Source organism: Oncorhynchus kisutch, linkage group LG10 (genome assembly GCF_002021735.2).
Source record: "Oncorhynchus kisutch isolate 150728-3 linkage group LG10, Okis_V2, whole genome shotgun sequence".
NCBI classification, from domain to species: Eukaryota; Metazoa; Chordata; class Actinopteri; order Salmoniformes; family Salmonidae; genus Oncorhynchus; species Oncorhynchus kisutch.
In genome coordinates, this window is record NC_034183.2 from 7,998,752 (window position 1) to 8,018,774 (window position 20,023).

General features: G+C 39.8%; 1 protein-coding gene across 3 annotated transcripts; it reads left to right on the forward strand.

The window, feature by feature from the left end:
- Positions 1-1,202: 1,202 nt before the first annotated feature.
- LOC109897694 (secretory carrier-associated membrane protein 5) lies at positions 1,203-16,503 on the forward strand. 3 transcript variants are annotated; one of them, XR_004211151.1, is made up of 8 exons: positions 1,203-1,548; positions 2,502-2,580; positions 2,904-3,023; positions 4,494-4,650; positions 5,099-5,200; positions 5,675-5,792; positions 13,063-16,045; positions 16,078-16,503. XR_004211151.1 is itself a non-coding variant. In XM_020492207.2 (7 exons), the coding sequence occupies exons 2-7, from the start codon at positions 2,574-2,576 to the stop codon at positions 13,258-13,260; spliced, it is 702 nt and encodes a 233-aa protein (XP_020347796.1). In that variant the 5' UTR covers positions 1,203-1,548; positions 2,502-2,573; the 3' UTR covers positions 13,261-16,503. The 3 variants fall into 3 exon arrangements, 2 of the variants coding, with proteins under 2 accessions (XP_020347796.1, XP_020347797.1); XM_020492207.2 differs by having other exon boundaries at positions 13,063-16,503; XM_020492208.2 differs by lacking the exon at positions 1,203-1,548 and adding an exon at positions 2,252-2,365 and having other exon boundaries at positions 13,063-16,503.
- The last annotated feature ends 3,520 nt before the right edge of the window (positions 16,504-20,023 follow it).

Here is a 20,023-nt window from a genome sequence, read left to right on the forward strand (position 1 = left end):
TGTCTACTTTGAAGAATCTCAAATATAAAATATATTTAGATTTGTTTAAAAAAAATTGGTTACTACATGATTCCATATGTGTTATTTCATCGTTTTGATGTCTTCACTATTACTCTACAATGTAGAAAATAGTCAAAATAAAGAACAACCCAGGAATTTGTAGGTGTGTCCAAACGTTTGACTGGTACTGTATATAAATGAGAGAGAGAGAAAGAGAATTGTAGCATATTATGCGCCTCAACAGCTATCATCTACATTTTAAACTATGGTAGTGCAGGCTTAACGCTAATATGTGAAAACAATATTTTTTGTTTTTGCAATATCAGCATGTAAAGTAGCTAGTTAGCAATAACATCGCCTAAACAAACTGCACTATCAATTTAGGACTACACCGTGTTCAAACTGCAGATCATTCGCAACAGCAGATGCACTTCTGAGGAGATGGGAAACGTTTCCCATGCCACGTCAAAGGGCCGCGCGGTGCATTATGTGTGATTCTGGGACAAGGGGCGCTCTCCTTCCTTGATTGAATGGGAGTTTATTGAGCGCTAGCAACAAAAAAAACATTATCACGAATTTCGTCAACAAGAAGTTAACATTACAAATATTTTCCGAGATGTGAGATAATTAACTTACTATGTGTAATATCATATAGTTTTGGAATCGTGACATTACGTACTTTCGTGGAAAATAGGCACGTTATTCGACAAATACACTGATATTGAGAAGGCATTGCTTAACGAAAAGCTTAGCAACCGCGTTACGTAGCATGACAACTTGAACACGATTGGTCGACTGTCTGCTGTGTGGGGCGTTAAAACTTTCTTAATTCATTAGATTCCCATCTTCTTTGGATAATATCTCTGGTAGACAAATAGGACAAATGTGCTAGAGTTCTCTAGGTAGGAATATCGCAAAAAAAAAAAGATCAATGGCTCATTCGAGAGAAGACATCCTTCCGACATCCTTCCGAGTTATGACATCGGCCAGTATTGAAATCTGACATCAGTGACAGGAATGATAGATGTTTTCGCGATCTAAAAGTACTATTCCAATGAACTTTCAGTGTAGCGAGAGAGACTTTATCACAGTGCTACATCATACCGGACGAATTTCTACCTGCTTGAACGCCAATAAATTAGACACACATGAAAACATGAAACTACCCAGGGAATCAATAGAGCATCACTCGGAGATGCACAAAAACAATATAACACTGAAATGGGTGAACCTTTCCTTTAAGATAGTGAGAGTGAAATACCGCTAGTAAGCAGTTTAACTGTCCAACAACGATTCCGTTTCCTCAAACCATTTCCTAGTAGGACGGGTATGTGCGTAAAGAGAGAGGAGAAACGTGACGTCACGGAATAGCTTTCTACCCCCAAACTCTCGTTTGGTTTTTGCAGATTTTAATCGAATATAGAATTTATGTCTCTCGTTTTAATTTCTTCAGCGTGTGTTGTGTTTCTTAAAGAATATCGTCATATAATGCAATTGAAGAACGTTGCATAGTAACAGCATTCCTGGTTTTGGAAGAAAAAAAAAGAGGTAAGCGATAGATCCTTTCCAAAGTAACGAATCCATACCGTTTTATTTACATTTCATTTCATTTAATTTCATTCACTCATTCTGTTTCAATTACACGATTGGGAGAATTATAGATTTACTAAATGCTCCGTACATTAATAGAATGTAGAATAATCATGCGGCAGGAATGGTACAATCGTTTGACTTGTTTATTGAGTCCTGCTGAAAATACTCCATCGTGTCGTAGGCTAGGTCTCTACTACGGTTACTCATCTGAAGGGCGCCCCTTTCTCCATTGACAGTAGTGCTCATCACGATGCAATTGTAGTTTACAAACAGCGGAATCTTGCATCCTGCCCATCCTTTAAAATGAATAACAACATCGGAGAAACGTAAAATGTTGCATTGATTCGTGCTCTCATAAAATCGTTTGTTATCAGTCTGGTGGTATAGGCCCATTTGGTGCAAAAATATATGCTGGGAAAATGCCCTTCATCCAAACACCCTCAACCTATGAGTGTTTGAACGGTAGCTGCAAATATCATAAATATCCATCATCACACTGTCAAACTTTATTAAAATAAATGACAGATTATTTTATGCAGTCTACAATGTATATCTCACTGACAACAATGGCCGTATTCAGGAGGCTATCAGAATGGAGGGTTTGTAGCCATAGAATATTATGCATAATCGACGTAACATGTTACATTGTAATCCCATATTGTAGGTGCGGGGGCGGTGGGCTATAAAGGCTACGAGCGCAAAGCACACTGGGAGGGAGAGTCGGTTTTGGCGTAATTTCACTGTTAACCGACCCATGCATTGGGCGCTCAAGGTTTTTCATATTTCTTACCGATAGCCTACATACCGGTTTGTTGCTTGGAATATTATGAAGGCAGTTATGGTGTTTATGATCATAAAATTATACTTTCCTTTGCTGAAATATTGATACAATGTAATATTCTTTTCAGGATAATTTCTAAGGTGTTGAGTTTTAGTCTGAATTATATTTATTTCCAACTGGAGGAAAATATCAAATTGTAATGGCAGGTAAGAACAGTCTTTATACATACAGGGATGGTATAGTAGTGGGAATATTTTGTAGAGTGTGATTTCTGTATTGAATATTGAATCATGCTACTCTTTTGTAAGATATATACGTCATTAGTAGTAAGTAGCTAATAAGCATTTTACTATCATGCAATTATAGCACACAATGCTTAACCTGACTGTTTTAATATAATTTGTGTGTTGATCAGGTTGAATCCTTATACTTTTAACTTTAATATTTTATCTTGGATTTTTGTTTTTAATTCAAGATTTGACTAACTAAGTAAGTTAAATTCTGAGCCTCTTACTTTTATCCCCCACAGAAAACAATTTCCCTCCCCTGCCTGGCTTCATTCCTCTGAAGCCGTGTTTCTATCAGGACTTCAATGAGATCCCAGATGTACACCGCTCCATCTGCAAGAAGCTCTACTACCTATGGATCTGTGAGTGTGTTGGTATCACAAATGGCACCCTATTCCCTATTTAGTGCACTACTTTTGGCCAGGACCCATAGGGTTCTGTCTGGGAAACCGACACAGATGACTCAGTCTCTAACCACAGGATGTCTTCCAAATGACACCCTATTCCCTATTTAGTGCACTACTTTTGACCCTATGGGTCCTGGTCAAAAGTAGTGCACTAAATAGTGTTTCCCAGACAGATTAAGCAAGCCTTATACACCATTTTTTCCATTGAGAATGCTTTTTAGTTCTGAACTTGGTTAAACTGGGTTTTAGTCATCAAGTATTAGAGCTAATATTCTACAAGAGTTGGTCAGTACTCAAGCAGTAGAAGATTAGAGGTTCTGGTGCTGTGCCGGGCAGCGCCGGCCCATTCTAACCAAGTCCTTTGCGTATTTATTGTGTAGATTGCTTGAGTGACGTCATAACGGCAAGCTGTTAAGTGCTACTGCTACTGTTTGGCCTTTCTTTTCAGATGACTTTTAACGTCACCCAAAGCATTATGGGAAACAAACACAGGTATAGCAGGAAGGCGGGTGTAGCTGGTTTGATAAGACTTTCAGGCATCCAGCCAAGAATTGTTACTTGACATGGTTTTTCATCTAAATCAACATCCGCTAGTTCAAAGCCTCCCATCTATACCGTTGGCTTGACAACAAGAGCTGAAAATGCAGCTAATAATTCAATGGTAATCTTTATAGATGGATGATCGTATACCTTTCATTATCATTTTCATTTAATTTGCATTATCACTCAGGTTGGGGATTGTATAAGTAAGTCCTGTGACATATATGTTATAAATAATCCCAATAGTTTATCATTAGTTTGTGCCCTTTAGCCTAGTAGTCACTGTATTGTGTGTTGAATAGATAGCTTTTTAATTTTGTGTTTTTTTTTATACAAATCATACAAATTACAGCATATTTTCTTTATCGTTCAATATTTATATTTGGGACACAGACCATAGAGATCTCTCCCCTATACCGAAGATACAAAATCATAGTTACCTTTACTGTCTCTGCGAACTCTCATACAAATCTGAAGCAACCAATTAAACTTTACTTTGCTAGATTAATCATCCAATAACAGACGGTGCTGTTGTACTTTAATTACACAAGGTCCCCGTCCCAGACAATGTAATTGTACTAACAGGAAATGGGAAAACAGTAACATGATGGTCCTGTTTATTTGGCACCAAACCGTTGAAAACAGACTGAAACAGAGAGGGACGACCTGGACTTGTCCAATCAGACACCCTCATTCTCCATTACCGTTGCATGCCCTAATTGAACACCAGGCCATCATTGTAAATATGAATTTGTTTTTAATTGACCTGAATGGTTAAATAAATACAATTTAAAAGCATGACCAATGCTACTGCATTGTAAATAATGCAAGGTCCACCGTTAATATCATTATTTAACCTTTTTTGACCACCTGTGATCATTACAGTCAACAGTGCCACCTTGGCGGTCAATCTGATTGGCTGCCTGGCATGGATGTGCGGCGGGGGCGGAGCCACTAACTTTGGCATGGCTATTCTGTGGCTCATCCTGTTCACCCCCTGCTCCTACGTGTGCTGGTTCAGACCCATCTACAAGGCCTTCAAGTAAGTACATCCTTCTTTCTGACATCTGGGGTGCGTTCAGTATGGTTTAACGTTCGCCAACATTTTGGTCGTTCAGTACTGTCTTTGTTGAATTAAACGTTGGAACACCATTCTGACTTACTGAACGCAGCCCATGTTACATTAGATGAGGCAGAGAGACATGAGTAAACCCTTTCTTCAGGCTATTCCCCCCCCAGATATACAGTGGTTACAGGAGGTTGGTGATAACTTAATTGGGGAGGACGGTCTCGTGGTAATGACTGGAGTGGAATCAGTGGAATGGTATCACATACATCAAACACATGGTTTCCAGGTGTTGGATGCCATTCCATTTGCTCTGTTCCGGCCATTATTATGAGCCGTTCTCTCCCCTCAGCAGCCTCCACTGTCTAGGTTAAATCCTGGATTTCTGATTGGATTTACTTCTCTCCTCCCTCCCCCCTTGTAGGACTGACAGCTCGTTCAACTTCATGGCGTTCTTCTTCGTGTTCATGGCCCAGGTGGTGATCAGCATCATCCAGTGTATAGGCATTCCAGGCTGGGGCATCTGGTAAGGATGGAGCCTGGGTGTCCTCTCGGGAATCTGGTTCCTCTCAATGTTTCTTCCTTCTAGGTTCAGTCTGATGAAGGCCATTGATGGCCAAAATGTAATGTTATTTTTATTTTTTTTACTTGGAAAAAGCCTCATAAAACACCAATGTTTTTTTTTATTTGTGGGAGAGTCACGCCCATTGGCTTTGATAGTATGGCCCTCCAGTCGCCTCTGAGAAAGGTTCCTCCATAGTTCTTCACCTTGCTCTTTGGGGTTCTAGATCGGGTTACTGTAAAGCACTTTGTGACCACTGTTGATGTAAAAAAAAAAGGGCTATACAGTTTGATTGATTTGCTTGATTGATTGACCTGATTTTCGTCCGTAAGCCTAACAGCTGATAGAATTGTTATCATTAGGGAAAGCCTGCCTTTAGAACAGGCGTGGACTTGCTGTGACCTTGTTGTGGTTTTCTTCCTGTTTCCTTTCCTCCAGTGGCTGGCTGGCTACCATCACCTTCTTCAGCACCAATATAGGCTCCGCTGTAGTCATGCTGATCCCCACCATCATGTTCACTGCCATGGCTGTCCTCTCCTTCACCGGGCTCACCAAGGTACCATAGTACTATGTGTGTGTGTGTGTGTGCTATATACATTTTCACTTTGTTGTGGAATATTTCTGTCCAAAGGAGAGAGACTTTTAGATTTCTTCAAAACAATCAAACTTTATTATTTAATTATAAAATAATAAAAATAAAAAATCACCTTTATTTAACCAGGTAGGCTAGTTGAGAACACCTTTATTTAACCAGGTAGGCTAGTTGAGAACACCTTTATTTAACCAGGTAGGCTAGTTGAGAACACCTTTATTTAACCAGGTAGGCTAGTTGAGAACACCTTTATTTAACCAGGTAGGCCAATTGAGAACAAGTTTATTTAACCAGGTAGGCCAATTGAGAACACCTTTATTTAACCAGGTAGGCCAATTGAGAACACCTTTATTTAACCAGGTAGGCCAATTGAGAACAAGTTTATTTAACCAGGTAGGCCAATTGAGAACACCTTTATTTAACCAGGTAGGCTAGTTGAGAACACCTTTATTTAACCAGGTAGGCTAGTTGAGAACACCTTTATTTAACCAGGTAGGCTAGTTGAGAACACCTTTATTTAACCAGGTAGGCTAGTTGAGAACACCTTTATTTAACCAGGTAGGCCAATTGAGAACAAGTTCTCATTTACAACTGCGTCCTGTCCAAGATAAAGCAAAGCAGTGTGACACAAACAACAACACAGAGTGACACGTGGAGTAAAAACAAACGTACAGTCAAACATACAGCAATAATGCAGCTGGTCAACAATCATCTGAAGGGGATCACTGAGAACCCACCAGCAGATTTAGGTTACAGCTCTTCATAGCAAAGTACATCCTCCAGAATGTTCATGACAATCAACAGATGTGTAGAATTATACGAAGGTACGTTGTGTTATCGAGTTACAGACAGCAAGATTTACATGTTGCCAGGTTTCTGTCTCTAGGTCATTTTACTGCTTGTTTATACAGGGTCATCTTCTCAGCTTGGCACTCCTTAAATAACACACAGATACTAATGCAACAATGGGACACTGGATCCTCCTCACAAGTCCAGTGTCCATCTGCATGTGAGAGAGAAACTGGACGGTTCACCTGGCCCTGGCAGACAGGCCAGCCTTTCACATACACTAATCATTCAATGGAAGAGGCCCAACTCAGTCCCACAGACACAGATCAGAGAGTACTAATCAAAGTATTTGCTACATAAAACAATATTAAAACATAATATTGTAATGTTCTACCATAACTTCCACACTTTACTCTAACTAACTCACTCTGACTAGAGTATAATGGACTCTAGCAACACGTTTCTCATTCTGACTAGAGTATAATGGACTCTAGCAACACGTTTCTCATTCTGACTAGAGTATAATGGACTCTAGCAACACGTTTCTCATTCTGACTAGAGTATAATGGACTCTAGCAACACTTTTCTCACTCTGACTAGAGTATAATGGACTCTAGCAACACGTTTCTCATTCTGACTAGAGAATAATGGACTCTAGCAACACGTTTCTCATTCTGACTAGAGTATAATGGACTCTAGCAACACGTTTCTCACTCTGACTAGAGAATAATGGACTCTAGCAACACGTTTCTCATTCTGACTAGAGTATAATGGACTCTAGCAACACTTTTCTCACTCTGACTAGAGTATAATGGACTCTAGCAATATGTTTCTCATTCTGACTAGAGTATAATGGACTCTAGCAACACGTTTCTCATTCTGACTAGAGTATAATGGACTCTAGCAACACGTTTCTCACTCTGACTAGAGTATAATGGACTCTAGCAACACGTTTCTCACTCTGACTAGAGTATAATGGACTCTAGCAACACGTTTCTCACTCTGACTAGAGTATAATGGACTCTAGCAACACGTTTCTCACTCTGACTAGAGTATAATGGACTCTAGCAACACGTTTCTCATTCTGACTAGAGTATAATGGACTCTAGCAACACGTTTCTCATTCTGACTAGAGTATAATGGACTCTAGCAACATGTTTCTCATTCTGACTAGAGTATAATGGACTCTAGCAACACTTTTCTCACTCTGACTAGAGTATAATGGACTCTAGCAACACGTTTCTCATTCTGACTAGAGTATAATGGACTCTAGCAACACGTTTCTCATTCTGACTAGAGTATAATGGACTCTAGCAACACGTTTCTCATTCTGACTAGAGTATAATGGACTCTAGCAACACGTTTCTCATTCTGACTAGAGTATAATGGACTCTAGCAATATGTTTCTCACTCTGACTAGAGTATAATGGACTCTAGCAATATGTTTCTCACTCTGACTAGAGTATAATGGACTCTAGCAACACGTTTCTCATTCTGACTAGAGTATAATGGACTCTAGCAATATGTTTCTCACTCTGACTAGAGTATAATGGACTCTAGCAACACGTTTCTCATTCTGACTAGAGTATAATGGACTCTAGCAACACGTTTCTCATTCTGACTAGAGTATAATGGACTCTAGCAACACGTTTCTCATTCTGACTAGAGAATAATGGACTCTAGCAACACGTTTCTCATTCTGACTAGAGTATAATGGACTCTAGCAACACGTTTCTCATTCTGACTAGAGTATAATGGACTCTAGCAACACGTTTCTCACTCTGACTAGAGTATAATGGACTCTAGCAACACGTTTCTCATTCTGACTAGAGTATAATGGACTCTAGCAACACTTTTCTCACTCTGACTAGAGTATAATGGACTCTAGCAACACTTTTCTCACTCTGACTAGAGTATAATGGACTCTAGCAATATGTTTCTCATTCTGACTAGAGTATAATGGACTCTAGCAACACGTTTCTCATTCTGACTAGAGTATAATGGACTCTAGCAACACGTTTCTCACTCTGACTAGAGTATAATGGACTCTAGCAACACGTTTCTCATTCTGACTAGAGTATAATGGACTCTAGCAATATGTGCAGTGTGGTTTCTGTAGATACAGTTGAAGTCGGAAGTTTACATACACTTAGGTTGGAGTCATTAAAACTCGTTTTTCAACCACTCCACAAATTTCTTGTTAACAAACTATAGTTTTGGCAAGTCGGTTAGGACATCTACTTTGTGCTTTTGTGCATGACACAAGTCATTTTTCCAACAATTGTTTACAGACAGATTATTTCACTTATAATTTACTGTATCTCAATTCCAGTGGGTCAGAAGTTTACATACACTAAGTTGACTGTGCCTTTAAACAGCTTGGAAAATTCCAGAAAATTATGTCATGGCTTTAGAAGCTTCTGATAGGCTAATTGACATAATTTGAGTCAATTGTAGGTGTACCTGTGGATGTATTTCAAGGCCTACCTTCAAACTCAGTGCCTCTTTGCTTGACATCATGGGAAAATCAAAAGAAATCAGCCAAGACCTCAGAAAAACAAGTCTGGTTTATCCTTGGGAGTAATTTTCAAGGTACCACGTTCATCTGTACAAACAATAGTACGCAACTATAAACACCATGGGACCACGCAGCCGTCATACCTCTCAGGAAGGAGATGTGTTCTGTCTCCTAGAGATGAATGTACTTTGGTGTGAAAAGAGCAAATCAATCCCAGAACAACAGCAAAGGACCTTGTGAAGATGTCTTAGGAAACAGGTACAAAAGTATCTATATCCACAGTAAAATGAGTCCTATATCAACATAACCTGAAAGGCCGCTCAGCAAGGAAGAAGCCACTGCTCCAAAACCTCCATAAAAAAGCCAGACTACGGTTTGCAACTGCACATGGGGACAAAGATCATACTTGTTGGAGAAATGTCCTCTGGTCTGATGAAACAAAAATAGAACTGTTTGATCATAATGACCATAGTTATGTTTGGAGGAAAAAAGGGGGAGGTTTGCAAGCCGAAGAACACCATCCCAACCGTGAAGCACGGGGGTGGCAGCATCATGTTGTGGGGGTGCTTTGCTGCAGGAGGGACTGGTGCACTTCACAAAATAGCAAGGAAAATGATGTGGATACATTGAAGCAACATCTCAAGACATCAGTCAGGAAATTAAAGCTTGGCCGCAAATGGGTCTTCCAAATGGACAATGACCCCAAGCATACTTCCAAAGTTGTGTCAAAATGGCTTAAGGACAGCAAAGTCAAGGTATTGGAGTTGCCATCACAAAGCCCTGACCTCAATCCCATAGAACAATTGTGGGCAGAACTGAAAAAGTGTGTGCAAGCGAGGAGTGCTACGAACCTTTCTCAGTTACACCAGCTCTGTCAGGAGGAATGGGCCAAAATTCACCCAACTTATTGTGGGAAGCTTGTGGAAAGCTACCTAAAACATTTGACTCAAGTTAAACAATTTAAGGCCAATGCTACCAAATATTCATTGAGTGTATGTAAACCCACTGGGAATGTGATGAAAGAAATAAAAGCTGAAATAAATCATTCTCTCTACTATTATTCTGACATTTCACATTCTTAAAATAAAGTGGTGATCCTAACTGACCTAAGACATAGAATTTTTACTAGAATAAATGTTTAAATGTATTTGGCCAAGGTGTATGTAAACTTCCAAAATATGATTCAGCTGAAAAAAAACAGTTTCTCCCAACTACTACTGTACTTCTAGTACTGCTCTTGTCTGTTGAGGCAATAGCAAACTGTCAAGACAAACCCACAATTGTATCATCTTATCTTTCTGACCATATTTTCTTGGTGTACGTTCTCCAGGAAATATAGCTTTTGTGTCTTTGACCTGAAGAGGACAACAACTTGATGGGCTGCTATAATAACAGGAGATCAGATCTCTCTGCATCCTTTAGTGTCTTTGACCTGAAGAGGACAACAACTTGATGGGCTGCTATAGTAACAGGAGATCAGGGCCCACATTCATAAAGTGTCTTAGAGTAGAGGAGTGCTGATCTCGGATCAGTTTAGCCTTTTATATCAGAATGAATAAGACAGGAAATGGACAGGAGGGATCTGATCCTAGATCAGCAGTATTTCTTTCTTACAGCTTTAGTTTGACTTTAGCTGTAATATGACTCACATCTCAGGTACTACAGGCGGGTGAATATGATCTCTTCTGCTAACTCAGGCACATTTACCCTTCATTGATGTGAACACTGAAATGTTAATTAATATCCCTGTAAAAAAACAAAAAAAGTGTACTTTTATTTAACTAGGCAAGTCAGTTAAGAACAAATTGTTATTTACAATGACGGCCTACCCCAGCCAAACCTGGGCCAATTGTGCGCCACCCTAAGGGACTCCCAATCGCAGCCGGGTGTGATACAGCCTGGAATTGAACCAGGGACTGTAGCTACACCTCTAACACTGAGATGCAGTGCCTTAGACCACTGCACCACTCAGGAGCCCAATAGATTCCCTAAATATAAAAGAGTCAAAAATATTTCATAAATATCCCTGACTTGTCGACTACATAGTTGATGGACAAGTAATATATATGGCCTATACTGTGTTATAATATAAATATATCTCAAACACCAATCTCAATCTCTCCCTGACTCTCTCCAGGAAGCACAAGGATCCCCATTAGTTCCTGCCAAGGCAGCAGCTACTCTTCTTGGGGTTTATTATGGATCCCCATTAGTTCCTGCCAAGGCAGCAGCTACTCTTCTTGGGGTTTATTATGGATCCCCATTAATTTCACAACACACTGTGTGCCCTCAGGCCACTACCACATACAGTGCCTTACGAAAGTATTCGGCCCCCTTGAACTTTGCGACCTTTTGCCACATTTCAGGCTTCAAACATAAAGATATAAAACTGTATTTTTTTGTGAAGAATCAACAACAAGTGGAACGACATTTATTGGATATTTCAAACTTTTTTAACAAATCAAAAACTGAAAAATTGGGCGTGCAAAATTATTAGTACCGTAACACCAGGGATAACATGTACCACAACACCAGGGACAACATGTTCCGTAACACCAGGGACAACATGTACCGTAACACCAGGGACAACATGTACCATAGCACTAGGGACAACACGTACCATAGCACTAGGGACAACATGTACCATAACACTAGGGACAGCATGTGCCGTAACACCAGGGACAACATGTACCGAAACACCAGGGACATCATGTACCTGGGACATCATGCACCAGGGATAACATGTACCGTAACACCAGGGACAACATGTACCGTAACACCGGGGACAGCATGTACCGTGACACCAGGGACAACATGTGTTGTAGCACCAGGGACATCATGTACCGTGACACCAGGGACATCATGTACCGTAACACCAGGGACATAATGTACCAGGGACATCATGCACCAGGGACAACATGTACCGTAACACCAGGGACAACATGTACCGTAACACCAGGGACAACATGTACCACAACACCGGGGGCAATATGTACCATAGCACCAGGGACAACATGTACCGTAACACCAGGGACAACATGTACCACAACACCAGGGGCAATATGTACCATAACACCAGGGGCGATATGTACCGTAACACCAGGGACAACATGTACCGTAACACCAGGGACATCATGTACCGGGGACATCATGCACCAGGGATAACATGTACCGTAACACCAGGGACAACATGTACCGTAACACCAGGGACAACACGTACCATCGCACCAGGGACAACATGTACCGTAACACCAGGGACATCATGTACCATCGTACCAGGCATAACATGTACCGTAACACCAGGCACAACATGTACCCTAACACCAGGCACAACATGTGCCGTAACACCAGGGACATCATGTACCATCGTACCAGGCATAACATGTACCGTGACATCGGGGACAACATGTACCATAACACCAGGGATAACATGTCCCGTAACACCAGGGACATAATGTACCATCGTACCAGGCATAACATTTACCGTAACACCAGGGACATCATGTACCATCACACCAGGCATAACATGTACCGTAACACCATGCATAACATGTACCGTAACACCAGGGACATCATGTACCGTAACACCTGGGACATCATGTACCTTAACACCAGGCACATCATGTACCGTAACACCAGGGACATCATGTACCATCGCACTAGGCATAACATGTCCTGAACACCAGGGACAACATGTACCATAACACCAGGGACATCATGTATCGTAACACCAGGCACATCATGTACCGTAACACCAGGCACAACATGTGCCATAACACCAGGGACAACATGTACTGTAGCAGGGACAACATGTGTTGTAGCACCAGGCACAACATGAGCAAAGACAGTACTCTTTATTGTGTCCTCTGTTTGTGCTACAGTAATACAACTCACGCTAACACCATCTCCCTGACTCTCTCTCTCCAGGTGCACAACATGTACCGTGGCACTGGGGGCAGTATGAGTAAAGCCCAGGAGGAGTGGACCACCGGGGCCTGGAAGAACCCTCACGTCCAGCAGGCGGCGCAGCAGGCCGCCGTGGGGGTGGCACAGGGAGCCATGCAGCAGCAACAGCCCCAGTACTCACAGGCACCCACCTACAATTATGACGACCCGGGCATGTAGGGCAGGGAGGAGGAGAGGGTGGGAGAGAAGGGGTGAGGAATAGCCAGGTTGACAGTCTGTTTCTGATCTCGCGTCAGTTGTTATGAGAGCAGAAACCGAGCCTCCCAGGCTAGGTGAGGGACAGACTGGGGAGATGAAAAGGGATGATCATCAAATGAGAACCACAATTCACGATTACATTCAGATAATTCTTAGATAACAAAAATATATACAGTGGGGAGACAAAGTATTTGATACACTGCCGATTTTACAGGTTTTTCTACTTACAAAGCATGTAGAGGTCTATAATTTTTATCATAGGTACACTTCAACTGTGAGAGACGGAATCTAAAACAAAAATCCAGAAAATCACATTGTATGATTTTTAAGTAATTAATTTGATACAAAATTATAGACCTCTACATGCTTTGTAAATAGAAAAACCTGTAAAATCGGCAGTGTATCAAATACTTGTTCTCCCCACTGTATATATTAAAATGTGTCATACTGTTTTGATTTTGCTTCAAAAGGTTTTTCCTAAATGTAGGAATAATAATTTTACAAAAATGGACCAGCACTCCAAACATGCACATAGTTATTACACATAGTAATAACATATTACACACACAATATAAATTTCTCTGCTTCCATGTGCCAGACAGATACTTGCACTGCCCTGTAATGCTCATTAGCTTTGAAAAGAAGAACCCAACACTGTCTTACTAGAGCCATTGCAACGTTTCAAAAAAAATATTAGTTTTAGTATATTTGACTCTCTTATCCAGAGCAACTTACAATAGTGAGCATACATTTTTTTTGTACTTTTATGTTTGTACTTGTCCCCCATGGGATTTGAACCCACAACCCTGACATTGCAAGTGCCCTGCTCTACCAACTGATCCACACAGGGACCTAGTGGGGTAGGCTTGTGATGTTCTGTCATGTTTTTGAAAAACAGTTTATACTTGTTTTTGCAGTACTGTATTATTGTCAAGGATGCAGTTTTGCCACATGGACATGACAAAAATGCAGAAAGATCAAATTTAATCCTATTTAAAAAGGATTATCACAATTTTGTCCATGTTGAATTTTGATTTTGTATCAACTTAGATTCTCAGGAATTGACATCTACTTTGTTTTAGACATAAAATGACTTTATTGTATTCATCTGTTTTTTTTTTTTAGATCTTAGCTAGTTGCTAGATGGCTAATAGCTACATGGCTAATAGCTACATGTTAGTCTGTCTACAGTAGAAATACCAGACGTGCTGTTGGCGTCGTCAACATTAGCCATATTAGAGGTGTTCAATTGCTCAACATTTTCAGATTTATTTCAGGTTATGGGGAGTGTGTTTTGAGCGAGCATGTTATTCTGTTGACTATAAGTGAAATAATTAATAGATGTTTAAAAATAACAACCAATTTAAGCACACATGTACAGTGTTAAGTATAGGATGGAACATTCCAGATAAGTCTATGACTACTGTAACCCAGTTTATTTTACCTTTATTTAACCAGGCAAGTCAGTTAAGAACAAATTCTATTTTTCAATGACGGCCTAGGAACAGTGGGTTAACTGCCTGTTCAGGGGCAGAACAACAGATTTGTACCTTGTCAGCTCGGGGGTTTGAACGTGCAACCTTCTGTTTCCTAGTCCAACTCTCTAACCACTAGGCTACCCTGCCACCTCTACACTCTAACCACTAGGCTACCCTGCCACCTCTACACTCTAACCACTAGGCTACCCTAGACTAGGTGAAACAAAAATCGTTCCGTCTGTGAAGGGGCAAATAGTTCTGTCTATAGGGGGCAGATAGTTCTGTCTATAGGGGGCAGATAGTTATGTCTATAGGGGGCAGATAGTTCTGTCTATAGGGGGCAGATAGTTCTGTCTATAGGGGGCAGATAGTTCTGTCTATAGGGGGCAGACAGTTCTGTCTATAGGGGGCAGATAGTTCTGTCTATAGGGGGCAGATAGTTCTGTCTATAGGGGGCAGACAGTTCTGTCTATAGGGGGCAGATAGTTCTGTCTATAGGGGGCAGACAGTTCTGTCTATAGGGGGCAGAAGGGAATGATGGAAACAGTGGAACATTTCCAAAACGTAGTCTTAATTCCCCATTGAAGATATAGTATTTGCTATTTGTAGATGGACAGATGTTAGATGTTATGAATGTTTATTCCCATTGGTCAATCCTCTCACTAATCCTAAAGTGAACCCTGTGAAGCAAATGCTTTAAAAGAAGAAAAAAAAGACTACATTACCCAGGGGGCAAATCTGGTTGTAATGATGTCATTGTGACATCATTTCAAACAGTTTTGCCTGCTGGGTAATGGTGGAGTTTAACCTTTACAAGTGAAAACATAAAATGTGGCTGTCAACGTTAGTACATGAGTATAGATGTGATTATGGTATATATAGAAAACATTGAATATTGTTTATACAAACATCTCATTTTATGAACTGAAACGGGAAGAAAATAACTGTAGCCTTTATGAGTATCGATGTTTTCATTTAGAGATGGAACTACCGCATAGCTACATTTGACTGCAGTGGAAAATGTTTTAGTCTCAAGAAAGTTAACTCTGAAAATGTAAAAGATGTATATTACAAAAATGTGTAATACAATATTAGACTTGAAACAAATGTGAAGATGTGTACATGAATGCCAGATATTTAAAAAAAAAAAAAAAAAACTGTGAATTGTCTTGTCTGATTGTGTGATGATGTTCAATATGATTTTATTTTAAATATTTCTCAAAACTTTTGTTGTTGTTGTTGTACTTTTCCTGTATAAATTCTAGAAGGTATGTGAGGCAGAGTGTATATGTTCTAGAAGGTATGTGAGGCAGAGTGTATATGTTCTAGAAGGTATGTGAGGCAGAGTGTATATGTTCTAGAAGGTATGTGAGGCAGAGTGTATATGTTCTAGAAGGTATGTGAGGCAAAGTGTATATGTTCTAGAAGGTATGTGAGGCAGAGTGTATATGTTCTAGAACGTATGTGAGGCAGAGTGTATATGTTCTAGAAGGTATGTGAGGCAGAGTGTATATGTTCTAGAAGGTATGTGAGGCAGAGTGTATATGTTCTAGAAGGTTTGTGAGGCAGAGAGTATATGTTCTAGAAGGTATGTGAGGCAGAGAGTATATGTTCTAGAAGGTATGTGAGGCAGAGTGTATATGTTCTAGAAGGTATGTGAGTGTATATGCAGCTCTGCTCTTTCTGTCTCTCCGCAGTCATTGGTGTATAAAAGGCTTCTAATGGGTTTTATTCTCATCATTGAATAATATATTATATATTATATACTCCGTGCTCGCTGTATTCACTTAAACACACTGGAGCGATATAAAACATGAATTTACAGATCAACTTGTAACTATAAAATGATAAACCTCAGTTTATATACTGTACATTGGCCTCGCTTAAATAGCATGTGCCCTTGCCAGTAAGAGCAGAATAGGGCACGTTTGTAAAGATATATATCTGTGGATGATAAAAATGGATTGTTAATAATATTGCACCAGCAAAATAACATTGTATTCAGTATCTAGTCCAGTAGACTATAATCCCTTTAGCCTGGCATCTGATCTCCTGATGTCAATACATTTCACCGTTGATAGCGAAACAGTGGTGAGCGCATTATCCAATCTGGTTAAACCAGGCTACAATCCTTTACGTTTACCGTGTCCGTCTGTAGTAACATGCTCTGTTAGGTTGACAGAAGCCTTGGTTCTTCACTGTACGTGCAACAGAACAAAACAACGTTTCTGATTGTAGTAAGTCAATAGGTGTGGTTCTGGTGAATTTGTGAGTCAGACCAGACCGTGTGCCAATGTCGTGTACATAAGGGACATAACAGTATGTTTTGGTTTACTGATGTTAAACACAGCTGTGTCCAAGCTTACCAATACAATGCTCTGTTGTCTGGTCTGAAATGGCACCCTATTCCCTATGTAGTGAACTACTTCTGGTGCACTGTATAGGGAATAGGAAGCAATTTGAGATGCTAACCTGGTCTTAACTGAATGGAATAGGGTGCCATTTCAAACGCATCCTAGGAGACCAGAACTGCAGTCCGTTTGACAGACAGCAGTATTCCATATTCCATATGTTTTTTGGGTCATGTATGTTGCTTCGCAGCATTTGAATGTAATTTCTCATTGACCCCCGATCTACCTTCTGTATGCATGTTAATATGTATCCTGTACTACAATAACAATATGGATATATAAATGATATGAGGTGAGGTTAATGTTAATACCATTGCCATGGATAAATATAATATATATATATTTTTAATGTGACTAGGTAAGAACAAATTCTTATTTACAGTAACGGCCTACACCATCCAAACTTGGGCCAATTGTGCGCCGCTCTATGGGACTCCCAATCACAGCCGGACGTGATACAGCCCGGATTCAAACCAGGGTCTGTAGTGATGCTTCTTGCACAGAGATGCAGTGCCTTTAGACCGCTGCGCCACACAGGTCTATACAGGTTAGGTGTACATGCTATGATCATATGGATAGTAATGTTATATGATCATTCAGGAGACTGTGTTCCATTTTTAGATAAATTTGATATTTCCCTGATGGATAGTAAACAGTTATTTGTTGCATATCGTGTCACTGAGTGTTTTTTGCCAGCGGTAGAAAAAGTACCCCATTGTCATACTTGAGTAAAAGTAAAGATACCTTAATAGAAAATGACTCAAGTAAAAGTGAAAGTCACCCAGTAAAATACGACTTGAGTAAAAGTCTAAAATATTTGGTTTTAATTGTACATAAGTATCAAAAGTATAAATAATTTCAAATTCCTTATATTCAGCAAACCAAAAATAGGGAGGGGGGAATAGACAGAGGCACACTCCAACATTCAGACTTTTCATCACCATGACGATAAAACAATGTACAATACAGTAATTGAGTACATGGAGACATCAAGTGGTTTGTAATGATATTAAACATATATCAAGCATGTATTTTTATATTCCACAAGTATTATCAGATTAACTATTTTGTGCAGACAATGATCAAACTCAAGTTACAAATACTGGTAAACACTCTAACACATTTAGTTAAAACATTTTCACAAAAATAGTGCACTGGGCCTGTAGCGTTTTCTTTATCACTTATTTGTTTATATCCACAGTACATATAAATCGCGACAAATTGGTTCCTGTTTGGTCAAACAACCATAATTGGTTGACAATAGAACCTCCCACAATGCAGAATGAAGTTGGTGAAGAGCAACTGCAGAAACTTGCAATGGTATACCGTCTAAACGATATGACCTTTGATCACGTTTTTTGTAAAGTCCATGTAGTTAGGGCGCTCGAACGCGCTGTATAATGCTGCGTTCAAAACAACTGGGAACTCGTAAATATCCGACTTCCGTCTTCAAAGCGTTTTAAGACAACTGGGATATCGGGGGGGGGGGGGGGGGGGGGGGGGGGGACTAGCAATTCAATTCAAGGGGCTTTATTGGCATGGGAAACATGTGTTAACATTGCCAAAGCAAGTGAGGTGGATAATATACAAAAGTGAAATAAACAATAAATATGAACAGTAAACATTACACATTCAGACGTTTCAAAAACAATAAAGACATTACAAATGTCATATTATATATATATATAATATCACATTTGTAATGTCTTTATTGTTTTTGAAACGTCTGAATGTGTAATGTTTATATATATATATATATAAGTATGGGTTGTATTTACAATGGTGTTTGTTCTACACTGGTTGCCCTTTTCTTGTGGCAACAGGTCACAAATCTTGCTGCTGTGATGGCACACTGTGGAATTTCACCCAGTAGATATGGGAGTTTATCAAAATTGGATTTGTTTTTGAATTCTTTGTGGATCTGTGTAATCTGAGGGAAATATGTCTCTCTAATATGCCCCTCCAAGACGCAATGAATGCCAGTTGTTTGGAAATCCCCGCAGAGGGCTGCCAAACGTGGATGCAACATGTAAGGAGATTTCTTTCCTCGCCGCATTGCAATCGAGGAAATGTGATGTTGATGAAAACATGTGGCCTGATCGACAACAACAAATGGATTGAATGTGACGTATACTGTATTTGTGTTGCCTGTTTGACATTGCTGTGTTTTTTTGCGATGATTAGTTAGCTTGGTGTATTTAATTTGTATTCTCTGTGTATACTGTGCAGCGTCAGAGAATGTGTGAAGGACAATGGAGAAAAAAGTCAAATAAAGCCTTGTATTTCTGCATATTCATGGTCTTGTGTTACATTATTTCTGCGATTGGTCACCTTTGGTAGAATAGTTTTTTGGGAAGAAGTATACAACCCATGCTGTGATAATACAGTGTATTCAGATCCCTTGACTTTTTCAACATTTTGTTACTTTACAGCCTTATATTCTAAAAACTGATGAAATTCTTATTTTATCTCATGAATCAACACACAATTGCCCCATAATAACAACGCGAAAACTGGTTTTTAGAAATGTTTGCAAGTTTATAAAAATGTTAAACAGAAATACCTTATTTACATAAGTATTCAGATCCTTTGCTATGAGATTCGAAATTGAGAGCAGGCCCATTCTGTTTCCATTGATCATCCTTGAGATGTTTCTACAACTTGATCGAAGTCCACATGTGGTAAATTCAATTGATTGGACATGATTTGGAAAGGCACACACCTGTCTATATAAGGTCCCACAGTTGGCAGTGCATGTCAGAGCAAAAACCAAGCCGTGAGGTTAAAAGGAATTGTCCATAGAGCTACGAGACAGGATTGTGTCGAGGCACAGAT